Source organism: Scardinius erythrophthalmus, assembly GCF_964197995.2.
Source record: "Scardinius erythrophthalmus genome assembly, chromosome: 21".
Taxonomy (NCBI): Eukaryota; Metazoa; Chordata; class Actinopteri; order Cypriniformes; family Leuciscidae; genus Scardinius; species Scardinius erythrophthalmus.
Genome location: NC_138241.1, coordinates 31,764,880 through 31,791,280, shown reverse-complemented (window position 1 = coordinate 31,791,280; position 26,401 = coordinate 31,764,880). Strand labels below are relative to the sequence as shown.

Sequence of the window (26,401 nt, the reverse complement as noted above, 5' to 3'; positions counted from 1 at the left end):
AAAGTCACAAAAACTAACACCAATAAATGCCATTCATTACAACAGAAATGTGAAATATGTAGAGCACACCGACCGATGATGAAGACGTTGCCCATGTCTTCAGAGTCATTGGAATGCAGTTTGATGTAGCGAATGGACAGAATGTGATAAAGAACAAGACTGTTGTTGCCGATGTCATTATCAATCGCTTGAACCCGGATCAGATCAGAGCCAACTTTAGCATCTGCAGCCACACCTGGTAGAGAGAGAGAGAGAGAGAGAGAGAGAGAGAGAGAGAGAGAGAGAGAGAGAGAGAGAGAGAGAGAGAGAGAGAGAGAGAGAGAGAGAGAGAGAGAGAGAGAGAGAGAGAGAGAGAGAGACAAATAAGCTTACACATACACACGTTTGCTAGATATATAAATTAGGACATACCATAGGGAGTGTCCCAGGGGTTGCTTTATATTAAAATATGTATTTATAAGTATATATTAAAATATTATTTATATAACAATAATAATAATAATATTAAATAAATGCAAATGTTATTTAATTAATAAATAATATATATTTTTATTTTTGTTATATGAAGGTCTTGGTCACTTTTTATGCTTTTAATGAGATTTTAAGTTATTACAATAACTGGGTAATAGGACTGTACATGGGGAACAGGACTGTAAAATAAAGTGCTACCATAATAATAATAATAAAAATAAAAATACAATATTTAATGCAAAATAAATGAAAGCCCAACATTAAGTCAATCTAAAAACAGTGCTCAGAAAACTGAAATAAAATAATACATACAGATTAATTATTAACATCAAAATAATTAAATAAAGAAAATATTATCAAAATAAAACAAATCTGTTACCTGCAGTGTACTCCAGCTTTGTGAATCTTGGAGACTGGTCGTTGATGTCCTCAAGGAAGATTCTAACTTCCTGTAATGTGGGATCACGGCTCGGGTCAAGTATTTGGGCCCGCTGTGACCTTTGACTTCTCAGAAGAGTCCAGCTTCGGTTACTGGAAGCTTTAACGATTATGGAATACATTGGGATTTCTTCCCGATCCAGATCTTTCTTGACACGTAAAACCCCGGCCACACTCATAACAAAGTTTCCTTCGGTATTGCCTCCTAGAGAAGAACATTAGTAATGCAGTTAATGGAACGTTTACACTGGCTGTGTATGAAGTGAATACTACCTTACTATTCACTGAATTCAGTGCAGTATACACTTCGCATGGCCTACTATTCTTTTAAATAGTAAAAGGCTTTTGCTAAACTATCAAATGTGCAAAAATATCTTAATGGCAGTTCAATCAAATAATGAATTAATAAAGATATTAAAAAATCATTGCTATAATTTTGTCCACTTCATTTATCATGCTTAAATGGAAGGTCATGTCAAGCACACTGGATTGAAGGATAGTATTCAGCACAGTAAGCTTTAATGTATTGCACATAGTTTAACAAATGTACTACAGTAGATCATCTGAGTATCCAGTGCATACAGATCTTTTGCATACTGTACATGGCAGACATAGTAATAGTAGTAGGTTAGTGTTCTATTTTGAACATAGTCATTGTTTTGCTAAGTTTGCAAGTGAAGTTTCTCAGAAATCGGAATTTCAGCATCTTCTGCTGTTGCAATGAAATTGTGCAAACTGAGGAATTTATTGGCAACGTCAGGCGGAAATGTTCTATGAAGAAAGAGTCTTGACCTCCAGTAGTTAAGTAAAAGTGTTTATTTGAGCCCTAGGTTCACTGACCTTCATGTATATTCTTATATTAATATGTTCGGCAGAGAGATTACTGTCAGATACATGTTAATTCAGGCATTGCAGATGATCCAAAATTCCTTTTTCTACTGCCTGAATGGAGCCTAACATTGGATAAGCATGGTATAATGATTTTTGTGCTTTAACGTTGTGTCCGCACCTGCAATGAAATAGTAGACGATAGCATTAGAGCCCTCGTCTGCATCGACTGCACCCGTCACATTACCCACAACAGTCCCAGGAGGCGAGTGCTCTGGTACCGACAGAGACTGATACGGCAAACTTCCTCTCTGAAATACACGCAACAGACAGAAGTCAAGATTTAAGCAATAAGTGGTAAGAAAATTTCCAAACATCACATTTCATGATGTAAAAGTTCTTAAAGGTGCATTAAGCAATAACTGAGAAACTGATGATATTTGAGACAAACACACCCCTCTGGCCACAAAATGCACGAACATGCAATGCAAGAGTGGATGTGTCTTTATCATAGCTGAAGTGAAGCAAAATAATGCTACGTGAAAAATAAAGAAAAGATGATGTACGAACGACAAGGAAGAACAAAAAATTAACATACAGTACACAAGAGCAAGAATTGGTAGTTAGTCGACAGCAGCTCCAGACAGACAGTGACCCTCAAAACTGTCCCATTACTACAGCTAACATTACAACAACAGCCTATCTCAGTTCTGAGAAACAGCAAAACCAATGTCACTCAGGTATGGAGAAGAAGCAACACATTCTCTGTATCTGTTTTCAGGTCTACCCACTTAGGTCTCTCCAGCGCTGGAAAGCTTTTCTAATATTAACACGGGTCCTAAAGCTCTTGCCTGATCATAACCCTTCTTTTTCCAGTGATATTCCTCTGACCTTTTCTCTTTTGTAATGTCTCTCAGCCATCTCTCTTTCTACAGTCTTTCCTCTTGCTCACTCTCTCTCCTCCCCTGCCCATCATGAGTGGACCTGATGATTGGCTACAAGTGTGTTGTGGTGCTTTCAACAGAATTTCTTATAAATCGCCTACTGCACCTAAACTGGCCTACAGTCTGTACTTAAAAAATAGAGTAATATATGTGATCTTTAGAGAGAAAAAAAACAGTAATCAAAACATTACCGGAGGTTTAAGGAAGACGGGTTCATTGTCATCGATGTCAGACAGAGCCACCTGTAGCGGCTGCATGGTCTCATATGGGACGGGCTGTCCAAGGTCATACGCCACCACAACAAGCTACACACAAATACAGAGATTTAAATAGTTATTGTACCATTTATGACCAGTTTTCATTTATCTTATATTTTGAATTGTGTCCTGAATTTTGTCATTAAAATGCATCTTTTTCAGTGGCCTTGTTTAAAAAGAAAGACTCACGCTGTACAGGGCTTGTTTCTCTCTGTCCAGTTTAACCGCAGTGGTGATCACTCCCGTCACTGCATCAATATGGAAGTTCTCCCAGTCTCTGTTTCCGGCTCCAGTCTGAAGGAAGCTGTAGCGGACCTCTCCGTTCACCCCCTCATCCTCGTCTGTGGCGAACACTTCATACACCACCAGCCCAGGAGGCTGTTCCTGCATCCACACACACAAAACATGAGAGAATGCTCACTCATACATGCCAAATATAGGCCATCCAATCTCTTACAATCCAGATATGGGGCATCAAATACGGCAGACCTCCATGTGACAGATTTGGGTCAAAGTATTAAACAGTGAGAACTCATCCCTGTATAGATTTGAGTCAAATCACAAGCAGGGAATCTCTTAATTTATATTTTCTGTTTGATGCATAAAAAGGTCTGTTTAGTACTTTTCAGTCTAATCCAACACAGCACCTGAAGTTGAATACTTCCCTACTATGTAGTATGCGAAAAACAATGCACCAAAAGAGTAACATGTCCAAATACATAGTATTCAAAAAACAGGAGTTTTCGAGATTCTGGAGTGTGCATCTGATGGATCCCATGAAGCCACAGGAGAGGATTTATGAATGATAGTGAAGCGATACAACTGACACTGGTAACAACGTGACAGTAACAACATGGAGGATGTAGTGTATCCAAATTTCATTCATAGTACCTATATTCATACTATATAGAACATAACATTTACGGTAGCAAAGTAAGTTCAAATTCAAATGTAGTACCTACTTAGTATGCTATCTCAGATGCACCACAGTCTGGGTTTTAAAGATTGTCTTGAAGATTGCACTTACTTTAAACGGAACTTACGAAGTTTTCTTAAAAGTACTTAAAATACTATCTGCTATGACACTATGGCTAACACCTCTGAGACACTGGAGTCGTTTTCATCACTTGGGCTACACAATTAAATTTGACACACTCTATTTAGCAACATGATCTTTTCAGTCAGGCTGTCAGATGTAAAGTATATTCCTATGATGTACCTTGGGATGTGAGAAAGACAATGACGAATACAAAAGAAGGAATAGCTGAGAACACATCAAAGTGGTTGAGTTGTACTGTGTAAGATGAGTGAGGAACCTTGCCTTGAATTACAATACTGTTTCTATTAAAAAGCCGCAAATTTAAATTATGCACAAAATTGGAATATCACATAAAACATTTGCGAATAAAGCAGCGTTTTCATCCCATGTTTTCAAGAGAACAAATCTGTCAATTCCTGGGAAATTGGCACAAAATATTTATAATAAAATTAAAGTTGCTGCAATCCGTGGAAGCCACTGTTGCTCTTTTTTCCTACATCAGAAATGACTTGCGTCTCAGAGCGCACAGATGAAACTCAATAAACGGTGTAATTTTATCTTGCGTTCGGATGCCTGGTGTTTGGGAGCTCGATCGTGTGAGACTCTTCTGAGAGGTCATTATACCAAATCATTCTGATGAAAGACTGGCTCAGGCATTTCAGAATAATCAAACCAATATTTGAGATGCTGTGCAATTAAATTATCCATTTATCCAATCACATCCTCAGTTGAGGCAAAGCCACGTAAGCTTATTGTTGCGCATAAAGAGATTTATTCAGTACATGTGTTTCCATTATAGTTACTGTGCATGTCTGTACTCCGTCTCAATTGAGTGCATTTTTAGAATTTTGCACATCTGGCCCTTTCCATCCAGCGTTTTTTTTATGCAATAACCCACAATTTGAATAAAAATAGGTGGGTGGAAACATAAGGAAATGACAATATGCTTTAGTAATAAAAATAATGAGTGATTGTTTTTTCACCGTTACACACCTCTAGTATATGCATGATAGTGCCATTGGCAGGCCGCACAAAGACAGGCCTGTTGTCATTGACATCTATGACGGTGATCTGAAGACTGGCGGTGCCCCAGAGGGGAGGTCTGCCATGATCGGTCGCCACCATTGTCAGATTAAACCTCTCAAAACTCTGCAGTAACCGCAGGGAGCGAATCAGCCCAGTGTCAGGATCCAGAGAGAACGCATCTGTAAAAGAGAGAGATCAGCAACCATATCAAACGCTGTAGTTGTACTGTACTGCCTTTACTTTCCAATTCATTTCCTGAATTTGAATTGCTTTGTTATCAAGGTAGAAAACAAGAAGGGACACTGTAATTTGTACATTTTATGTGTCTTGTTGGAACATCTAAGAAGTGATCTACTCTTGCTCAGTTGGTTGTTGTCTTGAACTAATGTGTTAAATTCTTCTTTCTGTCATTCCAATTCAAGTTCCATTTCAACATCCAGTGGGCAAACTCTAGCTCATTAATTAAAAGAGAGCCAATTGCGCAACCCATGTGTGTGTATTTCTGTATGCCAGTGTGTGTTGTACCCGCTCCAGGGCCCTGTAGACTGTAGGTAAGTAATGCATTCTCGCCCTCATCAAGGTCAGTGGCCTTCAGTGTGATCACCGACGTCCCAACCGGCTCGTTCTCAAACACACTAGTGGTGAAGACTCTTTCTGAGAAACGTGGACGGAAGTCATTTACATCCATCACTGTCAGCTGCACCTGAGAGATACAGAAACATAAGTTCAGAGATCTGATACAGAGGTGTTAAAGGTGGAGTACCACAACAAAACTGTTTTGTTTGTTTTGCCACGTTTCTGAGGTCAGCTCATGCAAAACTGCTTACATGAAACTGAAACTTGCACATGCAAACATGTGCAAGAGCGTTTGATATCTAAACACTGGTTGGGGAAACAGCAAACCAACAATTTGATTTCAAACATATGTAATGAATAATGATGATGCAGTTCTCAAAAAGTTACTGCACAACTGGACTGACCAAGGCTGATTTGGTGCATTATACTTGCATTTGGGGCTTTAAAAAATTCCTAAGTATTATGCAATGTTTGTATTGTACTTTGCACCAGCTGATGGTATTTTAATTTTCTGCTTGTTTTGCTTCTATACTTCCCACTTCCTCGTACCATCAGAGTGAATAGAGGAAGTGTGGGCTGAACGCTCGGCCAACCCACGATCTTCACATCTTGTGAAACTTCATTTGTACAGCTGATGCTCTCTTCATATCCTTCTTAAACAGGAACTGGAAGTGAAGTGCACTCTGCCTTGTCTGCGTCACGGTCTCTCTTGCTCAAATGATTTTATCCATGTTTGGTTTTTCTTTTATGTGCCTGTGGTCAACTGGTCTTAGCAGTTTTGCAGAACAGGTTGTTTGAATGTAGATTCCATACAGAGAGGATGACACAGATTAATCTGGTTGTGTCTGAATGAGCCAGATCTAGATCGAGTCAGAACCAAGTTTCTATTTTCGTGTTTGGAAGTCATAATTGTGATGTGAAGTGCATTCAAATGATTTTAGATGCAATCAAATGGGCTCAATTTCATATTTTTTGGAGCTCATCCACACCTGGACGGAGTTTTCTCTGCGGTTGTTGGGGCTGCCGCCAGGGTTGTCTCTGGCATAGGCTGTGAGAGTGTAGCGGTCTTTGGTCTCTCTGTCCAGGGCAGACAGGACGTAGATGTCACCCTGATAACAAAGGACATCAATATTGAATATAAAACATTAAACATGGCATTTCTTTTTGTCTTTGCTTTTTTTTTCACACCAACACACTTACCGTAGTGGGTGTGATGCCAAACCTGCCCTCTCCATCAACTAGCCCATATTCAATGACAGAAAACAGGCCGGAGTCTGCATCTGTCGCACTCACGCTCACAATAATGGTGCCGAGTGCAACATCCTCAAAAATTGACTTCTGTACACACATAGACAAACACTTTGGTTTAAAAGTGTCTTATTGTATGCTCACCAAAGTTGCATTTATTTGATAAAAAATGTGAAACATTACTACTATGATCAGAAATCATTCGGATTACTGATTTGATGCACAAGGAACATTTCTTATTGTTATCAATGTTGAAAACAGTTGTGCTGTTTAATATTTTTGTGGAAACCATACTTTCTTTACTTTCTACACCGAAATATTTTAACATAGTTTTCAAATACAGTGGGGTCCTATAGTCTACAACAATAACGAAAAGATTTAAAATACCATTTCTAAAAAATATGAAGCATGACATAAAATGCAGAATCAGCATTTTCTGCACCATTTCTAGTTCTAGCAAATCAGTGACATTGGTCATACTTAATACTAAAAATTCATAATATAATTAGTAATTAAAAGGTTTTCAAAAAGCAACACAGAAGCATTTTCACTAACGTCTCAGACTGGTTGACTCCACTGTAGGAGTTATTATAATGCTCCCTGAATGCAACTGGGAAGTAGTAGCCTGATTCTCTGGTCTGTGCTGATGTACCTGATATAAAGGTTGTTGAAAGACTGGGTTGTTGTCGTTGACATCAACGATGCGCAGATAGACAGGAAGTTCAGCGAAGCGAGGAGGTGAGCCATAGTCCTGAGCACGCACCGTGAAGTTCAACCACTGCACTTGTTCATAATCTACCGTCCGATTGGCCACAATTTTACCTGTGGACGGTGATATCGAAAGACATCCGTGAAATAGTTTAGAGGTGGAATTAAATCAGTAAGGTGTTTCATAAAATTTCAAATTTTAATCTTTGAGGGTTTCGGGTTAGAACACCGATTGGTCAATAGAAATGTTGCAGAAATGCAAATGTGCAACCTGTAGATGGGTCTTCAAGTCTTATGTAGTCTCCACGGGGCAGGTGCAGGAGCTGGTAGATGATCTGTCCATTGGGTCCTTTATCAGGATCAACAGCCGTCACCGACAGCAGTGTGGTACCAGCCACAGCACCCTCCAGAATCCTCTCGGAGAAGTTCGCCACCCCGAAAGGGCGAAAACGAGGAGCGTTGTCATTCACATCCAGCACGTTGATGGTCAATTTGGCTGTGGAGGGAAATCAAATTTAAATGAGTTTGAGAAACAGCAAATAATTATCCACAGGTTGGTTTAGTGCTGGTCTAGATAATGGAAACCATTGGAAGGAAAACCTGATAAACTGGCAAAAGTTACCAGCAAGGATTTTCTGGCAAAACTGGTTAACTTGGCTGGTCAAGCTAGTTAATAAGACTGGTGGGGACACGTCGTCCCGATTGAACACATGCTGGTTCTTTCAATAGGAGCAAGAAAAGAAAAAAACACTGCAATATAACTATTCTTAAATGGAGGAAAGGTTTAAATAGATGAACAACAGTAGAAAACAGAAAGAATCAAGTAGACAGAAAGATCTTTCTTACCGTTAGGTACACTGACTGACATGTCAATAACATCACTGGCGTTGTCATGCACTGAAACGATGATCTCAAAAGTGGCAACCAGCTCTCGGTTCAAGGGGTTTCGTACAAACACAGCCCCTGAGAAGATGGACACAAATATTTAAATACCAGAGCACAACAGAGTTCATTTTATCCGTAGAAATAAGATTATTAATAAAAATGTAGAGTGTTTAGTTGCTGAATTCCAGAAGAAGAGTTATATGTGACATCTCAGAGGGCTGAAAGTGCAGCTTATGCAACAAAGATATCTTATAATGTGGTCCACCTGTGTGAAAGTCAATCCCAAACGACTGCTGCAGCCCATCCACTGGATTATTCCCATCATCCTTTGCTTCCACAGAGATGATGTAATACTCCAGGCGGGGTCGTAGATCAGGGTCCTCGGCGGTGAGCGTAGCTACGACCTCTCCGGGTGGAGTTGACTCGTTGACGCTGATCGTCTGCACAGGGCGTATGAAACGAGGACGTGAGTCGTTGATGTCATCTAGAACAACAGACAATGTCGCTGTCCCGGAGAGAGAGGGCGTGCCTCGGTCAGTTGCTATGACAACCAGCCGGTACGAGCTACGTTCCTCTCGGTCCAGTGTAGCATTGCCGACCAGAACCGCACCAGAGAGAGCGTCAACGATGAAACGGTCTTGAGCGCCGGTGTCTAACCGATACTGCAACCAACCATTAGAGCCGGCGTCAGCGTCACTCGCCGAGAGCTGCGTTACTACCACACCTGAAAATACACACAACGCCACATAACACACCTTTAGCACAATAGTATGTATGTGTGTGTCACAGTGTATGCAATAGTATGTATGTGTGTGTGTGTGTGTATATATATATATATATATATATATATATATATATATATATATATATATATATATATATATATATATATACAGTACTGTGCAAAAGTCTTAGGCATGTTAATAAATGGTTTTAAGTCAGTTATTTATATCTTTTGCTGTAGTGTGTCAGTAGGAAATATCAGTTTACATTTCCAAACATTCTTTTTGCCATTAATTGTAATAATCCAGTGAGATTTCTGTATGCATAAGGAGTCTGACAACAGCCGGTATGATCTGATCTCACCATCATCGAGTCCTACTGTGATTACTTGAAGAAACAGAAAACTGAGAAAGACTAAATCCAGAAGAACTGCGGGAACGTCTCCAAGAAGATGCTTGAAGAAACCTGATATTTCCTACTAACACACTACAGCAAAAGATATAAATAACTGACTTAAAACCATTTTGTGGGGTGGGGTGGGGGGGGGGGATTAACATGCCTAAGACTTTTGCACAGTACTGTATATATATTTATTGAATATAAAATCAATAGGACGCTGATATTTATTTATTGTTACTTTAGTATTATGTATATACAATTATACTATTTATTCATATTTTCAACTAGCTTTTATAATTTTCAGAGGCTCTTTAATTTTATTTAAAGTTTTAGTCATTTTTAGTGCAGTCAATCGATTAAAACAAATTACCAAATTAATAAAAAAAGAAAATCTGTAATTAATCATGATTAAAAATGTTATGTGTAAACAACAAAGATATGATCCTATATTTTAAATATTTGTTTAATGGAATCTTTTTTTAATTTTATTCAAGTTTTAGTTTTAGTAATTTTAGTACTTAAAATTCAACTTATTTATTCCAGTTAGTAGCCACATTTTTTTACTCTCAATTTTTCATCTAATATTTATATTAACAAAACATATATACAGTTAATTAAATTGTATACATTAAAAACATTTATAAATAAATGAAATAATAAATTACTTATAAATATTAACCAATATTATTATTGAAATTATTATATGTTTTATTGTTATTAATACTATAAATAAATATGAATTAAATTATTATAATAATAATAATCACACACACTCCCACTCCCATTATACTGCAAATGGGACCAATAAACCAGATCAAACTAGTTCCTCCACCAGTTAATCCAGCTCCATCAGTTTATACGGTCTCTCTCACCTGTGGGGCTGTTCTCTGGCAGGCGTACTGTGAAACTGGATGGATTGAAAACAGGTGGGTTGTCGTTGATGTCGAGGATAGTGATTGTGAGTGGAACGCTGCTGTTTAAACCTCCCACATCCTCCCCCAGCAGAAACAGCTCCACCCGCGGCACTGAGAAAGCCTCCCGGTCCAGGAAAGCACCCCCACGCACTGATACCACCCCTGGAGACAGAGAGAGAGAGAGAGAGAGAGAGAGAGAGAGAGAGAGAGAGAGGGGGGGGGGGGGGGGGGGGGTGAGAAAGACAATGTGTCACGAATGGGTGGGGTGCTTGATTACAAGAAACTCTGTGGGTGTATAGGAAGTGGTGCGACTGCTATCATGTATATCTGACACCACAGAAATAAAAGTATCTGCATGTTAAAGGGAATTAAATGTAAGAGCTTTGAACACCCTCAAGGAAAACAAAATGAACATAACCCATAACATCTGTGCTGAACTTCTGACCTGTGAGGGAGTCTATAGAGAAGAGGTCCACTCTGGCTCCCAGGAGACGATACCTCACCACTGCATTCACCCCAATGTCTCTGTCCTCTGCTAGAACAGGGCCGTTCAGGATCAACACTGTGGTGCCTGATGGACATACACACAGAGAGAGGAAGGTGATGATGTTTAATAAGTCATGACCATAATCCCTGTTCATCCTGCATTTACTTCCCCTCAGTGTGTTATATTAGTCAAATATAATTGTTTTGACTGCACTGACATTATCTGATGAGAACAAAACATGAACTGAATTGAGCTGGATGACGACACTATTATCTGTTTTAGAGCTGTTACATTCCTTACATTATGTGCATTTCTAAAAGTGCGTTCACACTTGTCATGTTTGTTTTGATTAAAACAAACCCTGGTGCGATTGCTCTGTTAGGGCGGTTCATTTGAAAAAGTGTGAAAACTGCCATCTGAACCCTGGTGCGCACCAAAAAGTGGATAGTGGAGTCTCGGTCCACTTTCAAACCAACTCTGGTGCGGTTTGAATGAAATATGAACGCAACACGGACCAAAGACATGTAAACCAACCAAAAACAGGACAAGATGTCACAAGTTGAGACCCTAAAAAGTTTTTTCTCGTTATAGTCGCGATGTTGCCCATTACAGTTCGGTACAGGCGTCAGAACCGCGTCTCCTCACAGCAGATCTTCTGCCGCTGTTTTGACATTTTATAATCTCTTCACGAGTTCTCAGCTGGTCAAAATACCATCATATGTATGTGCGCACATACAACGAGCGCATTTTTCCCAGCACACAGCATTGTTTTGGATGTTCGGTAAGTTCCGTCACGAAATATACGCATAAAAAGCCAACCAATCAGGTTGTGAACATATTAACCATAACCTTAAGTTTCGGTGTCTTTAGGTACCCTAATAATCAGGATGTGGTCAGAGAGAACATTTGGTACCTGTGAGTGAGTTTTCACTGATTTCGCCCCTGTAGCTGGTCTGGGTGAAGATGGGCCTGTTGTCATTCACATCTAGCACGGCAACTACCAACAAATCTGAGTCCTGAGCAGAGTGAAAAATCTCAACGCAGTGTTCACCTGATCGTGATATTCACACAGTCTGTGAAACATATATTTAGCCGATATGCTGTGTTGCGTCATGTTATTTACCCTGCGTGCGATGCGAGGGTTGTCCGGGTTGTCTTTGACGGTGATGGTGAGTCTGTATTCAGCCACTCTCTCTCTATCCAGTGGCCTGTTCACCTGAAGCACACCTGACTGGAGGAGAGAACACATCACTGTTCACTATTACATTACTATTTCCTTCTCTTATTCTTTCCCTCTGCTGTTTTGTCCCGTATCCCTCTGTCTCTTACCGTCTCATTAATGTAGAACGCTCCATCAGTGTTGCCGGCAGTGATGCTGTATGTGAGGAGAGCGTTGCGGCCGTTGTCAGAGTCTTGCGCCTGCACTTGAGTGATGGAGGTGTAAATCGCTGCTCCCTCGCTCACGCTGGTGTTATACGGTAAGTTGAGCAGGACGGGGTCGTTATCATTAATGTCCAACACCTGAATGCCCACTACCACCTGATCCAGAAAAACAAAACCACCACATGAATTATTGGAAATATGTAAGTGATTCACTGCTTACTAATTCAAATATAAACCATACTAAATATTATGCAAGATTAGAATTTTTCCAGTTGATTTTGTGTATCTGTGCATGTGTTATGTAATATGTAATATTATGTAATATTGCCTACAAAAGATTTTCTTTCAATGTTTTAAACTGCGGTGAAGAATGGAAAAGAAAATAGCAGATAGCACAATTTCAGGGAAAAAATCAAATTGTGATTTTTCGGTGATAGTGATTAAAAAAAGCTCTAGGTTGGCTGTGCTCGTTTGTAGGGATGCACAATTTGGCCAAGAAGTTTGTGATTTATATCAATATGACTATAAAATAATAAAAAAATAGTAATTATTAAATAATTTTAATATAAAAAGTATTTAAAAATAATAGAATCAATTATTTTATTTTACAGCACAACAGTTTTAATTTCTTCATTTTTAAACATTAACCAATCTAACTTCAGAGCTGTGATTCACTCTAAAACACACATCACAGCTTTTGAGGTTTGAGTATTGCACTAAGCCATATCGCGATTTTAGTTCTATTTAGATCAATCATTCAGCCTTAATGGTCAAAGATGCCGTTTTTAAATGATGAACATCAAACAAAAAGTAATAATGAATTTTAATGTAATGAATTTAGTTTGATGAACTTCAAACACAAATGAAAAGTGGTTTTGGTTTGTGGTGTCAAAACGATTTATTGTGTCCCCATAGGCATATTGTATTTACACATAATCAAAATATGTCCTTTACCATAAGTTCATATTTTTGTGCGTAGTAGAAGAATATGAACAGATGTGTGTGTGAGGGTGCATACCGTAGCGCTGAGCGCTGGCGTTCCCAGATCTTTGGCAGTAATGGTGATGTTGTAATAGGCGATAGTTTCTCTGTCCAGCTCTACATCTCTCCTCACTCTCAACTCTCCCTCAACTGAGGAAATTACAAACTCATCTGGGATAAAGAGAGACAGAAAGAAAGGAATAAAAACATTTTTACTGCAGACAAAAAACACAAGAAATATCAACACTAAGACTTTTTCTGATTGGATCTGAATCAGCTGTCCATCACACACACTTTTCATGTCCCCTGCGGTGATGCTGTACTCCACTTTTCCATTGGATCCAGAGTCGGCATCCGTGGCTTTAACCGTCCAGACACGTGGGCCCGGCTGACCCTCTGGGATATCAAACGGACCTTCGAATGAACTCGGGAAGATGGGTGAGTTATCGTTCACGTCTACCACATTCACCAGGACCTGCGGTACAGGACAGTGTGTGAGTGTGACATAAAGGAATCTGAGGATTGTAAGTGTAGCAGACGTGAACTCACTGTGGTGCTAGAGGTCAGTCTAAACTGAGGTACAGGACACTGATCTGTGGCTGTGACCGTCAGCACATAGTGACCGTTACTGATCTCATAATCCAGTTCCTTAAAGACAACTATCTGACCCTGTGAACACACACAAACACACAATTAACAGAGCAGCAGTGGAGGATCATTCTCAGAAAACAAGTGTCATTTGTAAGGTATCAAGTTTTTTTTAAAAGATATGTTTATTTAGCAAGGACGCATTAAATTGATCAAAAACAGTTAAGACATTTATAATGTTAAAAAGATTTATATTTCAAATAAATACTGTGCTTTTAAACTTTCTATTCAGACCATTCAGATTGGGTTAGGTGAACCTGAGGTAGGAAAAAATAATTTCTTGTATTTCAAACAGTAACTTTTTTTAAAATAAAGATATAAAAATTCCCTGACATTTTCAAGGTTTTCTAAGAATTTCTAAGAATGAAAAAATACAAACAGCGCAAAAAACTAATAATCCAATAACACCAAACACATCGGTGTATCTAAACCAGTCCTTGCTTCCTGTCCGTCACTCTCTGAGCGCCTCACCGTTATGCTATTGATCTGGAACGTCTGGGCCAGGTTGCCCTTGGAGATGGCATAACGGATGGTCCCGTTGAGACCTTCGTCAGGGTCGATGGCAGTAACTGTGGCGATGATGGCTCCAACAGTGTTTGGCCCCTCTCTGAGCTCCGTCACATACTCTTCCTCCGGAAACTCAGGTGCGTTGTCATTTTCATCAATTATACGCACCCACACGGTCGTGGACGTCTGTGGAGAAGGATGACACGTCAGTTAAACACTTGGAACATTTTACAGCAATAAAAAAAAAGAGTAACCCAACAGGACAAATGTAACATATGTATATATATATACAGTGTCTTTGTTACATATGTTACATGTACTTACTCAAGTAATAACAGGGAATTATGCATAATTACATGCAACTAACTCTAAACCAAACCCTAATTATTTAGTAAGTGCATGTTGTTAATTAACTCAGTACTTAAATGTATATAATTACACTGTAACAAGGACACATTAAAATAAAGGGTGATTCTATTTTAAATACAAGTGTGTATTATATACTATTTAGCTAAAAAAAAAAAAAAAAAATCAACATTTATTTGTGGCGCCCATCAAAAAATAACACAAGTTGACCAAAGTGCTTTACATGTCTAAAAATTACTCAGTAAACAACACACACCTCCTCAGTATACAACGCTGACCAGTGTCTCAAATATGTCTAGATAGCAGGGCAAAGTTTATGCTCTTTGATATAAGTATTTGCATGTTTTCTTCTGAAAAGACTATGCACCAGTGTGGAGTAACCTTTATCTCATAGTATCATAGTGAACTGGTGTAGCAAGTATGAATTTCATTTGCATAACCCGATAGCGTGTGCCGGAGGTTACTGATGTGTGCATGTATGCTATCAATAGGCATCACAACCATGTCTCCCCACAAAATTCACTCAAGTAGTTCTCTCAAGTGCGGAAGACGAAAACTGGTCAGCTATGACATAGATTCTGAGTATGATCTCAAAATCCAGTCATCAAAAGTCTGTATAAAACCAATTTATTATCATTGAAATGATTGTTTTAATGACTTGGCAATTGAAACTATTACTGCAGAATATAATATTTCAATTAAATGATAATTATATTTAAATTAATAATACATTTTATTACTACATAATACCAAAAATAAACTTTAAATTATAATTGGTTTAATTATTAGCTACTATAATTCAATGCATTTCAAATTGTAGGATAACCTGTATTGTAGTCTAGTGGGAGGAGTGATTTGGAGGGAGGGAGACAGCAGAGTGAAGAACAGATTCTTGTTTCTATGGTTCACTTCTGATAAATAACTTACTGTAAGAGCCTGCAGATCAGCTGAGATCACAACACACGGGAATAAGAGAAAGACTACAAGTTTTCTGTCATCACGGCGGGAAAAATTGTAGAGGTCTTCTTTGGACATAAATTGAAGACAGGACTGATGGATGTATTTTGGGCTCTCTTGCTCTGCGTTCATTTTCTAACTGCAGTTCAAGGTAAATCTACTCTATTTCTGGACTACAGAACGCGTTATTGCGTTGCTGCGTTTGTATCTTAAAAAACTCTTCTGTTTGTATATGTGCGTCAAATTGACGTATTTTGCTGTTTTTATTCAAATAAAAAATTAAAACCCCTAAAGGGTTTTACATCGTGGTTCAAGTCTCGGGACCTCTTTCAATCGTGTTGCGCTCCAATCGCGTGCTGCATAACCTGACACGATTCTGACATTTGTTTACTTGTAAAAACGTCTGATCGGGCTTGTGCCAACTTGTTTCAAAACTGAAAAACAACTGTTCTTGCTCTCATTTTTGGCCCGAATTCAACGTTCAACTTATATAAAAAGTCCGTAATCTGTCATATAGTTTGTGTTCGATTGTGTACTTTCCTACGTAGGCTACTCCACGCGCAACTTTAATGGCATTACTTAATTTGCTCCCTTTAATTTTCTATTGTGGTTTGGAGCCGTGCCATTTTGGTTAGGTCCGTAAATAGGTGGAATCTTACCGAAAGGAAAGCAATTGTTTTGGTGTATTCAGTCGCTTAGTGTACGGTCTCTCGCGCGTCGACAATTAAGGCTACTATACTGATAGTGACTGCAATTGTTTCATGAGTATTACTTTCATTTGAGGTTTATCTAACAAAATTACCTGATTGGCTAAAACGTAAGTTGTAGTTAGTGGGCGTTAGACGTACAGCGAATCCTACAATGGTGTAGACTTGGCTTGTAAGTATTCATTTAGTTTAAAGTGCAGTCATAGGCTATAGCCTAATATTCATTAGTTTGTTTGGTCATCATTTAGCCAGCGTTTTCATCGTCTACTAAATGCATTTAGACATTATTGTATGATAATCACGCTGAACAAACAAATCAGTTAAAAAAAAAAAAAACGAACAGAATCTATACAAAATAATGCAGACTACATAATGTGTGATTTGGTTCCGTCAGAACTCATGACATTTTATAATGATTTTAGTTTAGAAAGTGTAGAAAATAAATTGTTTTAGTTATGGTGTATATACAATATAATATCATTATAAAATGTCATCAGTTCTGAATGATGGAACCACATCACACATTCAGTATATATTTTATATACAAGAGTTGATTCGTATTTTTATTTTCAACTGATTACCTCAGCTTTAGTTTGCAGATGAATTCAATAATCCATAGACTATGGCTGGTTCATCATTTAGCTAATATTGATTTTTGCCTATTTTAGAGCGGTTGGTCTAAAGGTAGACAGTGTGAGGTGTAGATGTAGGAAGTGGCAGGGTTTGTGAGGCTTGTTCCCAGGGGGGAAGCTCTTATTAAGTATCAGTCAGGTCAGATTTCCATACCAGGGGGTATCGATTCAATGCCCAACCTTCCCTACACCCTTATCACAGTGAGGAGGTGTGATCTTTCTCAAAAAAGCCTGATGGTTTCATCTTAACCAGGCCTGAGAAATCAGCATAAATAGAGATACAGGGAGACAGACTGAAAGGATCCCAAATGGAATGAGACAGGGAGACTGTGGATACTGCACTGGGATTACATTCCTGACCCCCTGGTCAGTCCCTATGAGAGGCTACATCCACAGCGTCTTCTCAGTAAGAATATGAAGGGGACAAAATTATCAACTGAGAACTAAGAGAAAAATAACGTGGTGCTTGCTAAAGGAAACATCCCTATTGTTTATTGTTCTTGACTCTTAAGACTGGTAGGCCATAGCAATGGTGCCTTTTTCCAACCTGTCCCCATGATTTCAAAAAGATCATTACTTTAATAATAATTCCACAAAATATCATTGAGTTTGCTTCTGGAAATAGTCCAATACTCCAAAACAATTTTTTAATGCATGAGTTTCTGTAATGGTGGGCAGATGCTGATCTGCAGCAGATTTCAGGTGAAATGGGACAGTCCCTCACAGTCATGCTCTCTGCAGATGGGACGGGAGTTCTTAGACCCCCGTGGCTTTCATTAACACCTTGTAATGAGGCTCTTAAATAAACAGTGATAGTGAGATCAACACATGTAGGTGGGGGCTGTAAAGGGGGCTTTGCCTTTATTTAAGTAACATTCATAAAAACACAAAAATTGTCTACCATGAAAGACAAAATGAGATATGAAGGCAGAATGCCTGAGCTGCTCTTTTCCATATAATACACACATAATGTCAAGCTTCAAAAGGGACAAAAAGCAGCATAAAGTCCACAGTATTCCAGGATTTCTGAAGTCATATGATAGTTTTGTGTAAGGAACAGTCCAAAATTTACTGATAATCTTCCCCTTCATCAAAGCTCTCACATTTCATTTGCATTTGTGTTCAAAGTGCCTTGAGAACATTGTCAAACTTGGTTTGATGCATCTCACTTATTATGTGACTGACTGCTATAATTGTGTTTTTAGAACTTTTTGGTGTCATTTGGGATCTTGGCATTTATAGAGAAAGACATTCTTTCTCTATAAAATGAAGCAGATTCTGTAAATGTGATCATTCTTCATATATCAGTAAAAAGGAGCAGCATGGAGGCTGATGTCCATGTAAATTCAGTGGCACAGATGCTTTTGTGTTGACGTCACAGATAAGCACAGATAAACACATTTGCAGACAGATGTCCTCAGGCAGGGGACATTTCATTATTAGTTCTCTGTCTCTGGCAGATAAGTCTGAGTTCTGGGCTCAATTCAAGTTATGGTCAGTGACAATTTCCAATCATTATTGCTTGAGTTGTTTTGAACCCTTCTTGAAAGGATTAATGGCTTGTCGTGCTTTTAAAGCAACAGTTTGGTTTGGCTCGGCCTCCAAAACACTCTCTAACGTGCCTTTGATCCAACCACGACCCGGGACTCAGAGACGGCACGTTTATGTACAGGGTGCAGAGTAGTATTTCATCCAGTCACAACAAAGATGTGTGACGTGTGGAACCGCTGGCAGCTGCCAGAGCGGATTCCCAGCGCAGGATCTCGCGGGGTGGGAAATGAAGCACTGAACCGGATAATTACGAGCGCTGATTGGGAATATGAGGACGGATGAGGTTTATAGGGAATAGTGGGGCAGGAGGGGGTTGAACTGTATTGTGTCTGTGAGAGACAGGAACGGACACACCGCCCTGAGCTGCACTTTATCACACAAACCCCGTTTCCTATTGCTCTTCCTGACACTCATTCACACACACACACACACACACACACACACTCATAGTTATGAACATTTAAGACACTTAGGACATAAAGAAGCATTTGCACAGACTGCACATTAAGGTCAACTACACATGCATTGATAGTAGAGGGCGGCGCATGCATTCAAACAGTCAATATCTGGGACAGTCACATAAATAAAGGAAATATTTATCCATTCATGAGAAATCTGTGTTTGTCCCATATCCTTTGCCTTGTCGATAAACATTCAGCTCCGGTTCATAGGGTTTGCGTGTGTAATTAGGATGTAGGTCTGTTTGGTCTATTACAGGATAGGAAACAATGCACTCAGTGTGCCACTCATTTGTTCTACAACACACACACACACACACACACACTCAACATGCACGCACAATAAAACTTGAGCAGAGAACATCATAGTCATGGATAAAAGAAACAATAGCAGTCTAAAACGACACCTGTTGTTTGTTCACTAATGGGGTGGAAATGCATTTCTTCCACAGAGCATTTCTGGGTTTCACAAAGCTTGTTTTTCTTTTTTTATAAAATAGTGTTGTAGTAGTTTTACTATACATAAGCAACATCAAAATTTAGACTTTTTGAAAGGCACAGTTTTCATGCATAAATATAAATAAATTAAATAATGGATTATAAATTTGTATATACAGTATAAAATTAAGCATTTTTACAACAAATGTTTGGTTGATTTGAAATAAATATATATAATATAAATAATATATAATAATATCTAACAAATGTCTTCCAGTGACACTCATACACGTTTAAACTTGTGGCTTAAGATTTGACACTGATTAAACATTTTTAAGTAAAAGACTAATAGTAAACAAACTCTGATAAAAATGCACATGTGCTCAGCTGGTACACACTCTAAAAGGAAATAACCAGTTGAAATCAAGAAATCCATGATGTCAAATACAGATATTGCAGTATGTCTCTGCCTTTGCAGAAATCTAATAAATAAATAGGTTGGCATTTAAAACTAATAGTCAAATTCAAAATTTAAACTTAAGAATTGTTTGCATGTATTTCCATTCTTCGGGGGAATTAACTTACAAAAGCTTTACAGTTACAGTCTACTAATATAGGCTATATATATATATGTATAGTAGTAGTAAAAGGTATTTTTAAGATCCAAAACTTTGCACATGTTTGATATTAAATGTAGCCTAATTGTTTTATTTCAATATAAAAAATCCCCATCTCTTTCTGTCTCTCCAGCGAGCGGTGAGCACCACACTCTTAGTCTTTCTGTGCCCCATCGGAACTACGAGTGTCCTGAAGGGGCCAATGTCACCCTGAGATGCATTCAGTCCGGATCCAAGGCTTACTCGGAGGACAAGTTGTGGAACACCTGGCTCTTCACGCCTCGCTCAAACGAGCGCTGCCACAAGGGCGTACACCCGCGCGGGTCCAGTCGCACCAACCGCTCTCTGGGAGTGGAATACATCAACAGTGAGAAGTTCTTCTCCATCTTCTTGCAGACCGTCAAGCACAAGGACCAGGGCAAATACTGCTGCCTGCTTGTGGACGTTCATCGCAATCACAAGCCCGAGCAGGAGGCCCATGAGTTCATCTACCTGACTGTGGTGCCAAGTAAGTGAGCCAGGAGAGAGGTCAGGTGGGACATTCATGTATCCCCTTCGTTCTTGTGTGATCTTAATGTCACATGTTTCCACAGCAAATGCGAATACTCACAACGGCAGTCTGAAGTGTTTGGAGTGGTCTCACGTTCCTTCAGATGGTACGTTCAACAACACAAAAACAATACAGAGGCCCTAAAAAGTATTAGGACGCACAAGTCACACTTATCACTGTAAAGCTGCTTTGGAACAATCGACATTGTTAAAAGCGCTATATAAATGAAGATGACTTGACTTAAAAATGTCAATCAAACCAAAATGGCATCTACAAACAAATGATGCTACAGATTTTCTTAGAACTAGCTTCTATTTTTGCTCACTGAAAGTTCCCCTTAAGTTCACAAGGATAATTTTGAGAAAAAGGCACGTGTATAATTAGCCTATGTCAGTGTACATTGACTTTAAACCATTGACTTTAAATGTAAATACCCAAACTCTATTTCAGTGCCTAGTAAACTTAACTGTGAGTGGTTAGGGAATAAGATGCAAGTTTTTGTGCTGCAACATGGTGTACAAAATGGGCTGGCTGTTTAGTAAAGTCACCCTTAAATCTATTGTTTCATTCTTTAAACCCCAAATTTTGCTATTGTTATGTAATATACGCAAACTGGCATTAATGCAATGGCATTTACTCATTTTTAAGTGTGGCTTTAAGTGTCTCAAGTACTTTTTGGGCTGATTCACTACAGATTTCTTTTCTCTTTTTTCCACCAATAACGTCTCTCTGTCTCTCTTTTTCAGACTCAGTGGCTGAAGGTCTGGCTATTGCAGCCTGTGTAGCTTTCATTCTGTGCCTCCCGCTCATACTGATGCTAGTTTACAGACAGAGACAAACAGCAGAGCGACACAGACGTGAGTACACACACACACACTTAGTCATGTTTAGCTCACACACTTACTCTGACCTATATTGTGTGTGAGAGCGCTGCACATTCTGCTGATGGCTGTACAGTAGCTGCACTAATTGTTTTAAAGAGACTGCATTTCCTTTCTCGCCATAAACCATTTCCTGTTCGTGTTTTTCCCAGGTTCACATGAGCTGGTGCGTATGGACAGGTGAGTTTCCACAGTGACCAAAAAACTCAACAAGGGATATTTAGCTGAATCTTGCCAAATTGCGTTTCAATATAAGATTTTCTTTCTATTGCAACATATTTTTTTTTTAATAATAATTTTGATAATAAACCTATTACAGAAATGCTTAATTTATTTATTACAATTCGTATTATTCTCAATGGTGATTCTCGTTACTGTATCTTTTAATTATAAAGTAAAACAATTCTATAAATAAGCATACAGGCAGTGCAACAAATGCTAAAAGTGTAATTTACTATTATGAGTGATTATTTTTTTACATTAAATAATTTTGTAATGAGAATGTGGGGGAAAATATGCCTTAACTGTCAAGAAAATAATGTCACAATGCAAAAAAAAAAAAAAAAAAAATTCTTACAGGTCGAAATGGCAGGCTAATTATTCTATATATTTGTATATATTAATATGCATTAGTTCATATTTTTTTGTGTGATGAAACATGTTTCAGACATGTACTTGGCAGGTTTCATGAGATTTAAATAAATATACACAAATATTTTCATTAAACCTCTGTCTATCTCTCTCTAGTGAAGCACAGGCGCATGAGAACCCAGTGTTTTTGGGCGATTCTCCACAACCTAAACCCCGCACTGTATCCCAAATCATGAGACAGTCATCTGAAACAGGACGCCACCTCCTGTCGGATCCTGGAACTCCACTTACCCCAAACATCCAAGGGGAATTGTTCTTCCCAGCACAGGGTACGGCACAAAGACACAAACATACAAACATGAAACTGTAATCCAATTCCAAAAGCTTGTCACCGTCACGCAGGTGACAAGAAACATGTGGAGAATCACTACACGCACAAGCACACACATGACGATGGTGCTTAAACGTACCCAATCTTAAACAAAATGTGCACACACTGCACAAACAGAAATTGTTTTTCTTGAATTTTCTCTTCTTCTTGGTAGGCACACACTGTACCCACACGTTTCAATGAAAAATTAACACGCAAGCAAATCTGCACACAACCAGATAAAACCCAACTAGAGTCTCGTGTGTGTAGGCGAACGTTATGAAGTCCAGCTCACTCTCCACACACAGATACACGCCTCCTCTCATTTAACCTTTAACTCAGCGGAATTTACAGAATGTTAATTTCCCCTTTTCTCCCTCATTTCACAACACCCATTTCTGCTTCTCTGATGGCAAGCCGGATTCTGAGAAACTGAGAACTTGTGTGTGCATACGTGTCTACTTTCATGAGTGTTTTTTCATTATACATGACCTACTGGCACATACAGACAGATCTGTATTCCCACACAGAAACGTCAATGTCAACGTTAAACAAGTTTACAACCCATTTTACTTCCTTAATGTGACTCAATGTGAAAACGGGATTTTCAGCGATAAAGACATACAGTGGGACTTAATTTTATCCTTAGGGTTGGGAAAAGTAAGCGATACACGTGTCAGCTGGAAAGGAAAGACGTATTCGAGCAAGATATTGTATGATGAAAAATTTCAAAAACATTTGCGAATTTTTTCTTTTTTTTTGTCATTTTTCAAACACACACAATATTTAGCATAATATTCATGATAAAACCAAAAATTTATATTAAAGGGGTCATATGATGCTTTTTAATGTTTTCCTTAAATGATCTATTTTAGCATGTATACGATCTGCAAAGTTACAAAGCTCATAGTCTCCCACAAAGTGATGTATTCTAACAGAGAACGCTTCTTCAGACCCGCCTAGAACGCCTCGATTGAAATCCAGATAATACTTCCTCAAACGTCTACGTCACAATGTGAAATATTAGCATAATGTCCGCCCAAAGGCATGGCATATGCAAAGAAAAAAGATGAGGCGTCAGTGAATTGTATTGTCATCATGTCGTGTGTTTGGATACGAAAGCAAATTCGTTTTGTTTGGCCTTCCGAAATAGGATGAAATAAGAAATCAGAGCGTGCGACTTATTTATAAAGCTGTTCCCAAAAGTTTGCTTGTGCACAGTGCCATATACAAAGTCTATACAAAGACTACGTGCGACTGTGAAATGTTCTGCTGAAATCATGCTTTCAAAATTAGTTCCTATTGATTGGCTTGATCATCCACATTTTCAGAACCCGACTCGTGCTGAACTGATTAATGCAAACATTATTAACTGTGTGTTTGCTATTGCTTTAAGCCTTGGAAGCTGAAGCGATCATGGTAAGGGGTGTTACATTTCCAACACATGCTTGAGGTGTTTGGCCAATCATATCGCACTGCGTCTGCTGGCCAATCAGAGCTTTCCAGAAAGAGAGGCTTTGTAGAAATCAGTGTGTTTCAGACAGACTGCGAATAGAGGACCTGCAATAATCTTTATGAATATTAAAGCATGTTAACCTATTCTTTACACCCAATAAAAAAACAAAAAAAAAATTTAAAATAGCATCATATGGCCCCTTTTAAGCAGGTAAATAGTGTAAATTCAACAGAAATATTTCAACATAAAATACATGCAACTTCCCTGTAGCTCAAACACCATTTTGAATGTAAGATAGCAACGGAACGATATAAAACTTCTATGTAAACATGCATAATGCAAAGCTCCCACCCAGACCATTCATTAACACAAAGTTGACACATTTACATATGGACTGTCCACACAGCCTGGAGACATCACTCTTTCCATATGTAACAGAGGGCTTTTATATAGAAGTCTTAAAGGTAGAGAAGCAAAAACAGACTAAACGTAAATTTTGGCGGTGCCAGACACCTTGCCTAACATTATAAGCAGAGTTTATGGCTCCCCCTCTAATCATTTTACTTTTTCTTTTCCAGATCCCATCCCTGAGTCTCCCAACTTACTGGATTAAAAGGCGTCATGTTCACCCCCTCCCCAGAAACACCTAGTGTTTCTTCCTTCTCTTCCACATCATCATGCCTCTTTTCTTCCGGTCTTCTGCAAGGATGATAAGGAGAGACCGTCCCCCAAAAAATGACAACTGAACTCAGCTCTTGGCTATTACGATGGGACCCCTTATCTGATGACGTCTGTGTCTATCTGCTGACTGTCCTTGAACGGGTTTCCAGAGAAGTTAGGGCACTAGGGAAAGCACGGTCACAGGGAGTTTTTATGAAGAGGATCCAAAGATGTCCTTGTGTACCATTTGAGTTGAAAAATAGATTAAGCTGTTTGCACACTTTTTTGTTCGTCCCGTGCTTCGTGTGTCAGTCACACTGAGGCTTCATTTGCACTTAAATGACAATTTTCCATTCTTTCTCTCTTCTCTAATCTGTCTATTCCCATTCTCGTCTCACGTTTCCACTTAATCATTCAGTTCATCCGCTCTCTTCTAGAGGTCAGGGATGTATTAAAACCTCATCCTGTTTTACCCATCCTAGTACTTTCTCAATACTTGTTCAATACTCAGTGCCAAAGTACTCAGTTATCACTTTACCACTGAAATGGCGCCAGTGCTGGTCCCAGATTTGGTGCTCAGCCGGGAAATCTGCAGATCTTAGAAATGGCCGGTTTGTGCATTTACTTGAGAGCCAAATGACGATGCACATGACTGTCTGTTTCAAAGTTTTAAAACTCATTTTACTTTAGAAACTTTATATAACGGACCCAGATTGGGACCAGCACTGCCATCGTGTCGGTGGAAAACGGATGTTCTCAGTGCACTCACCGTCAGACCTGCTGAGAAACAATGGTGAGTGTGGTGCTTTTATGATATATGTAGCTTGTATGATGCATTCAGAATGAGTGCAGTTTTTTGTGGTAAATGTTGCATCGGTGCCAATTAAACACAATGCCACTCTCTTTTACGTCTTCTATGTCACCTGTGGCTTTAAGGGTCTGAGGGCTTATATAAGAAGATTTTCTATCTTTTATTGAATTTTTATCTGATGTGTGTGTGTGTGTGTGTGTGTGTATTCTTTTTCCATTAAATGAAAAAAAAAAAATATGCAAAGGAAGCATTTTCAGGAAGCTTAAAAGTTTAAATCCACTGCCAAACAGAGTGCCAAAACCTTGCTTTGTGTATGAATGAAAGATTGTTTGGTGAATGATTGCAAATCCACATTGTAAATATACTGATAAATACGCCACTTTACCAGTTTGTATATTTGAAGTTGCACATGTGCCTGTACAAAGTTAGCACAGTATATGTAGCTCTTGACGATGCTGTGACACAACTGCTGATTCCATTTGCTTTTATTTCTTTTTAAAAAATACAAATAAATAAAACATTCTGATGAGAGCTGAGAGTCCTTGTGCTGTGTTTATGCAATAAATCATTTCTTTTATCACACGGAACTGCCCGAGACAGCAGACGGTCTACTGACGGGTAGCAAGACCTCTAAACCATTATGGGGAAACTTACCCGACCTCAACTAAAAAAATAATAAGTTTAACTAAGATGAATCTGTTCAAATAAGTGTATCATCTCTCTGTTTAATTGGAATCATCTGAAAGACAACATATCCCTAAAAATTAGTTTCAATCGGCCGCTGTTTAGAAAGTGGATCCAGACACCAGAGGACCAAAAGTCACACTTGATGAAACCCAGACCGCTGTGAGGTTCACAACAGGAATCAACGAGCTCTTAAGAGTGCAACTTCCT

The 26,401-nt window shown here is 38.7% G+C and overlaps 2 protein-coding genes across 3 annotated transcripts in view; one reads left to right on the top strand and one right to left on the bottom strand.

The window, feature by feature from the left end:
• The window catches only part of cdh23 (cadherin-related 23), a 259,561-nt gene that overhangs the window by 7,471 nt on the left and 225,689 nt on the right, over positions 1-26,401 (bottom strand). The window contains exons 37-58 of the mRNA XM_081350472.1: positions 14,427-14,648; positions 13,857-13,976; positions 13,602-13,782; positions 13,345-13,478; positions 12,273-12,482; positions 12,067-12,174; positions 11,857-11,959; positions 10,902-11,027; positions 10,415-10,618; positions 8,686-9,144; positions 8,382-8,498; positions 7,807-8,031; positions 7,480-7,649; positions 6,780-6,917; positions 6,569-6,688; positions 5,529-5,706; positions 4,971-5,182; positions 3,128-3,322; positions 2,873-2,986; positions 1,919-2,048; positions 851-1,114; positions 74-235 (exon numbers count right to left, since the gene is read on the bottom strand). Coding sequence (XP_081206598.1) covers positions 74-235; positions 851-1,114; positions 1,919-2,048; positions 2,873-2,986; positions 3,128-3,322; positions 4,971-5,182; positions 5,529-5,706; positions 6,569-6,688; positions 6,780-6,917; positions 7,480-7,649; positions 7,807-8,031; positions 8,382-8,498; positions 8,686-9,144; positions 10,415-10,618; positions 10,902-11,027; positions 11,857-11,959; positions 12,067-12,174; positions 12,273-12,482; positions 13,345-13,478; positions 13,602-13,782; positions 13,857-13,976; positions 14,427-14,648 — 3,892 coding nt within the window. The remainder of the gene's footprint in view (positions 1-73; positions 236-850; positions 1,115-1,918; positions 2,049-2,872; positions 2,987-3,127; positions 3,323-4,970; positions 5,183-5,528; positions 5,707-6,568; positions 6,689-6,779; positions 6,918-7,479; positions 7,650-7,806; positions 8,032-8,381; positions 8,499-8,685; positions 9,145-10,414; positions 10,619-10,901; positions 11,028-11,856; positions 11,960-12,066; positions 12,175-12,272; positions 12,483-13,344; positions 13,479-13,601; positions 13,783-13,856; positions 13,977-14,426; positions 14,649-26,401) is intronic.
• On the top strand, positions 15,686-26,038 carry vsir (V-set immunoregulatory receptor). Of its 2 annotated transcripts, XR_014029033.1 has the most exons (8): positions 15,736-15,936; positions 20,322-20,696; positions 20,782-20,844; positions 21,485-21,595; positions 21,772-21,799; positions 22,367-22,539; positions 24,615-25,206; positions 25,420-26,038. XR_014029033.1 is itself a non-coding variant. In XM_081350473.1 (7 exons), the coding sequence occupies exons 1-7, from the start codon at positions 15,882-15,884 to the stop codon at positions 24,647-24,649; spliced, it is 840 nt and encodes a 279-aa protein (XP_081206599.1). In that variant the 5' UTR covers positions 15,686-15,881; the 3' UTR covers positions 24,650-26,038. The 2 variants fall into 2 exon arrangements, 1 of the variants encoding a protein (XP_081206599.1); XM_081350473.1 differs by having other exon boundaries at positions 15,686-15,936; positions 24,615-26,038.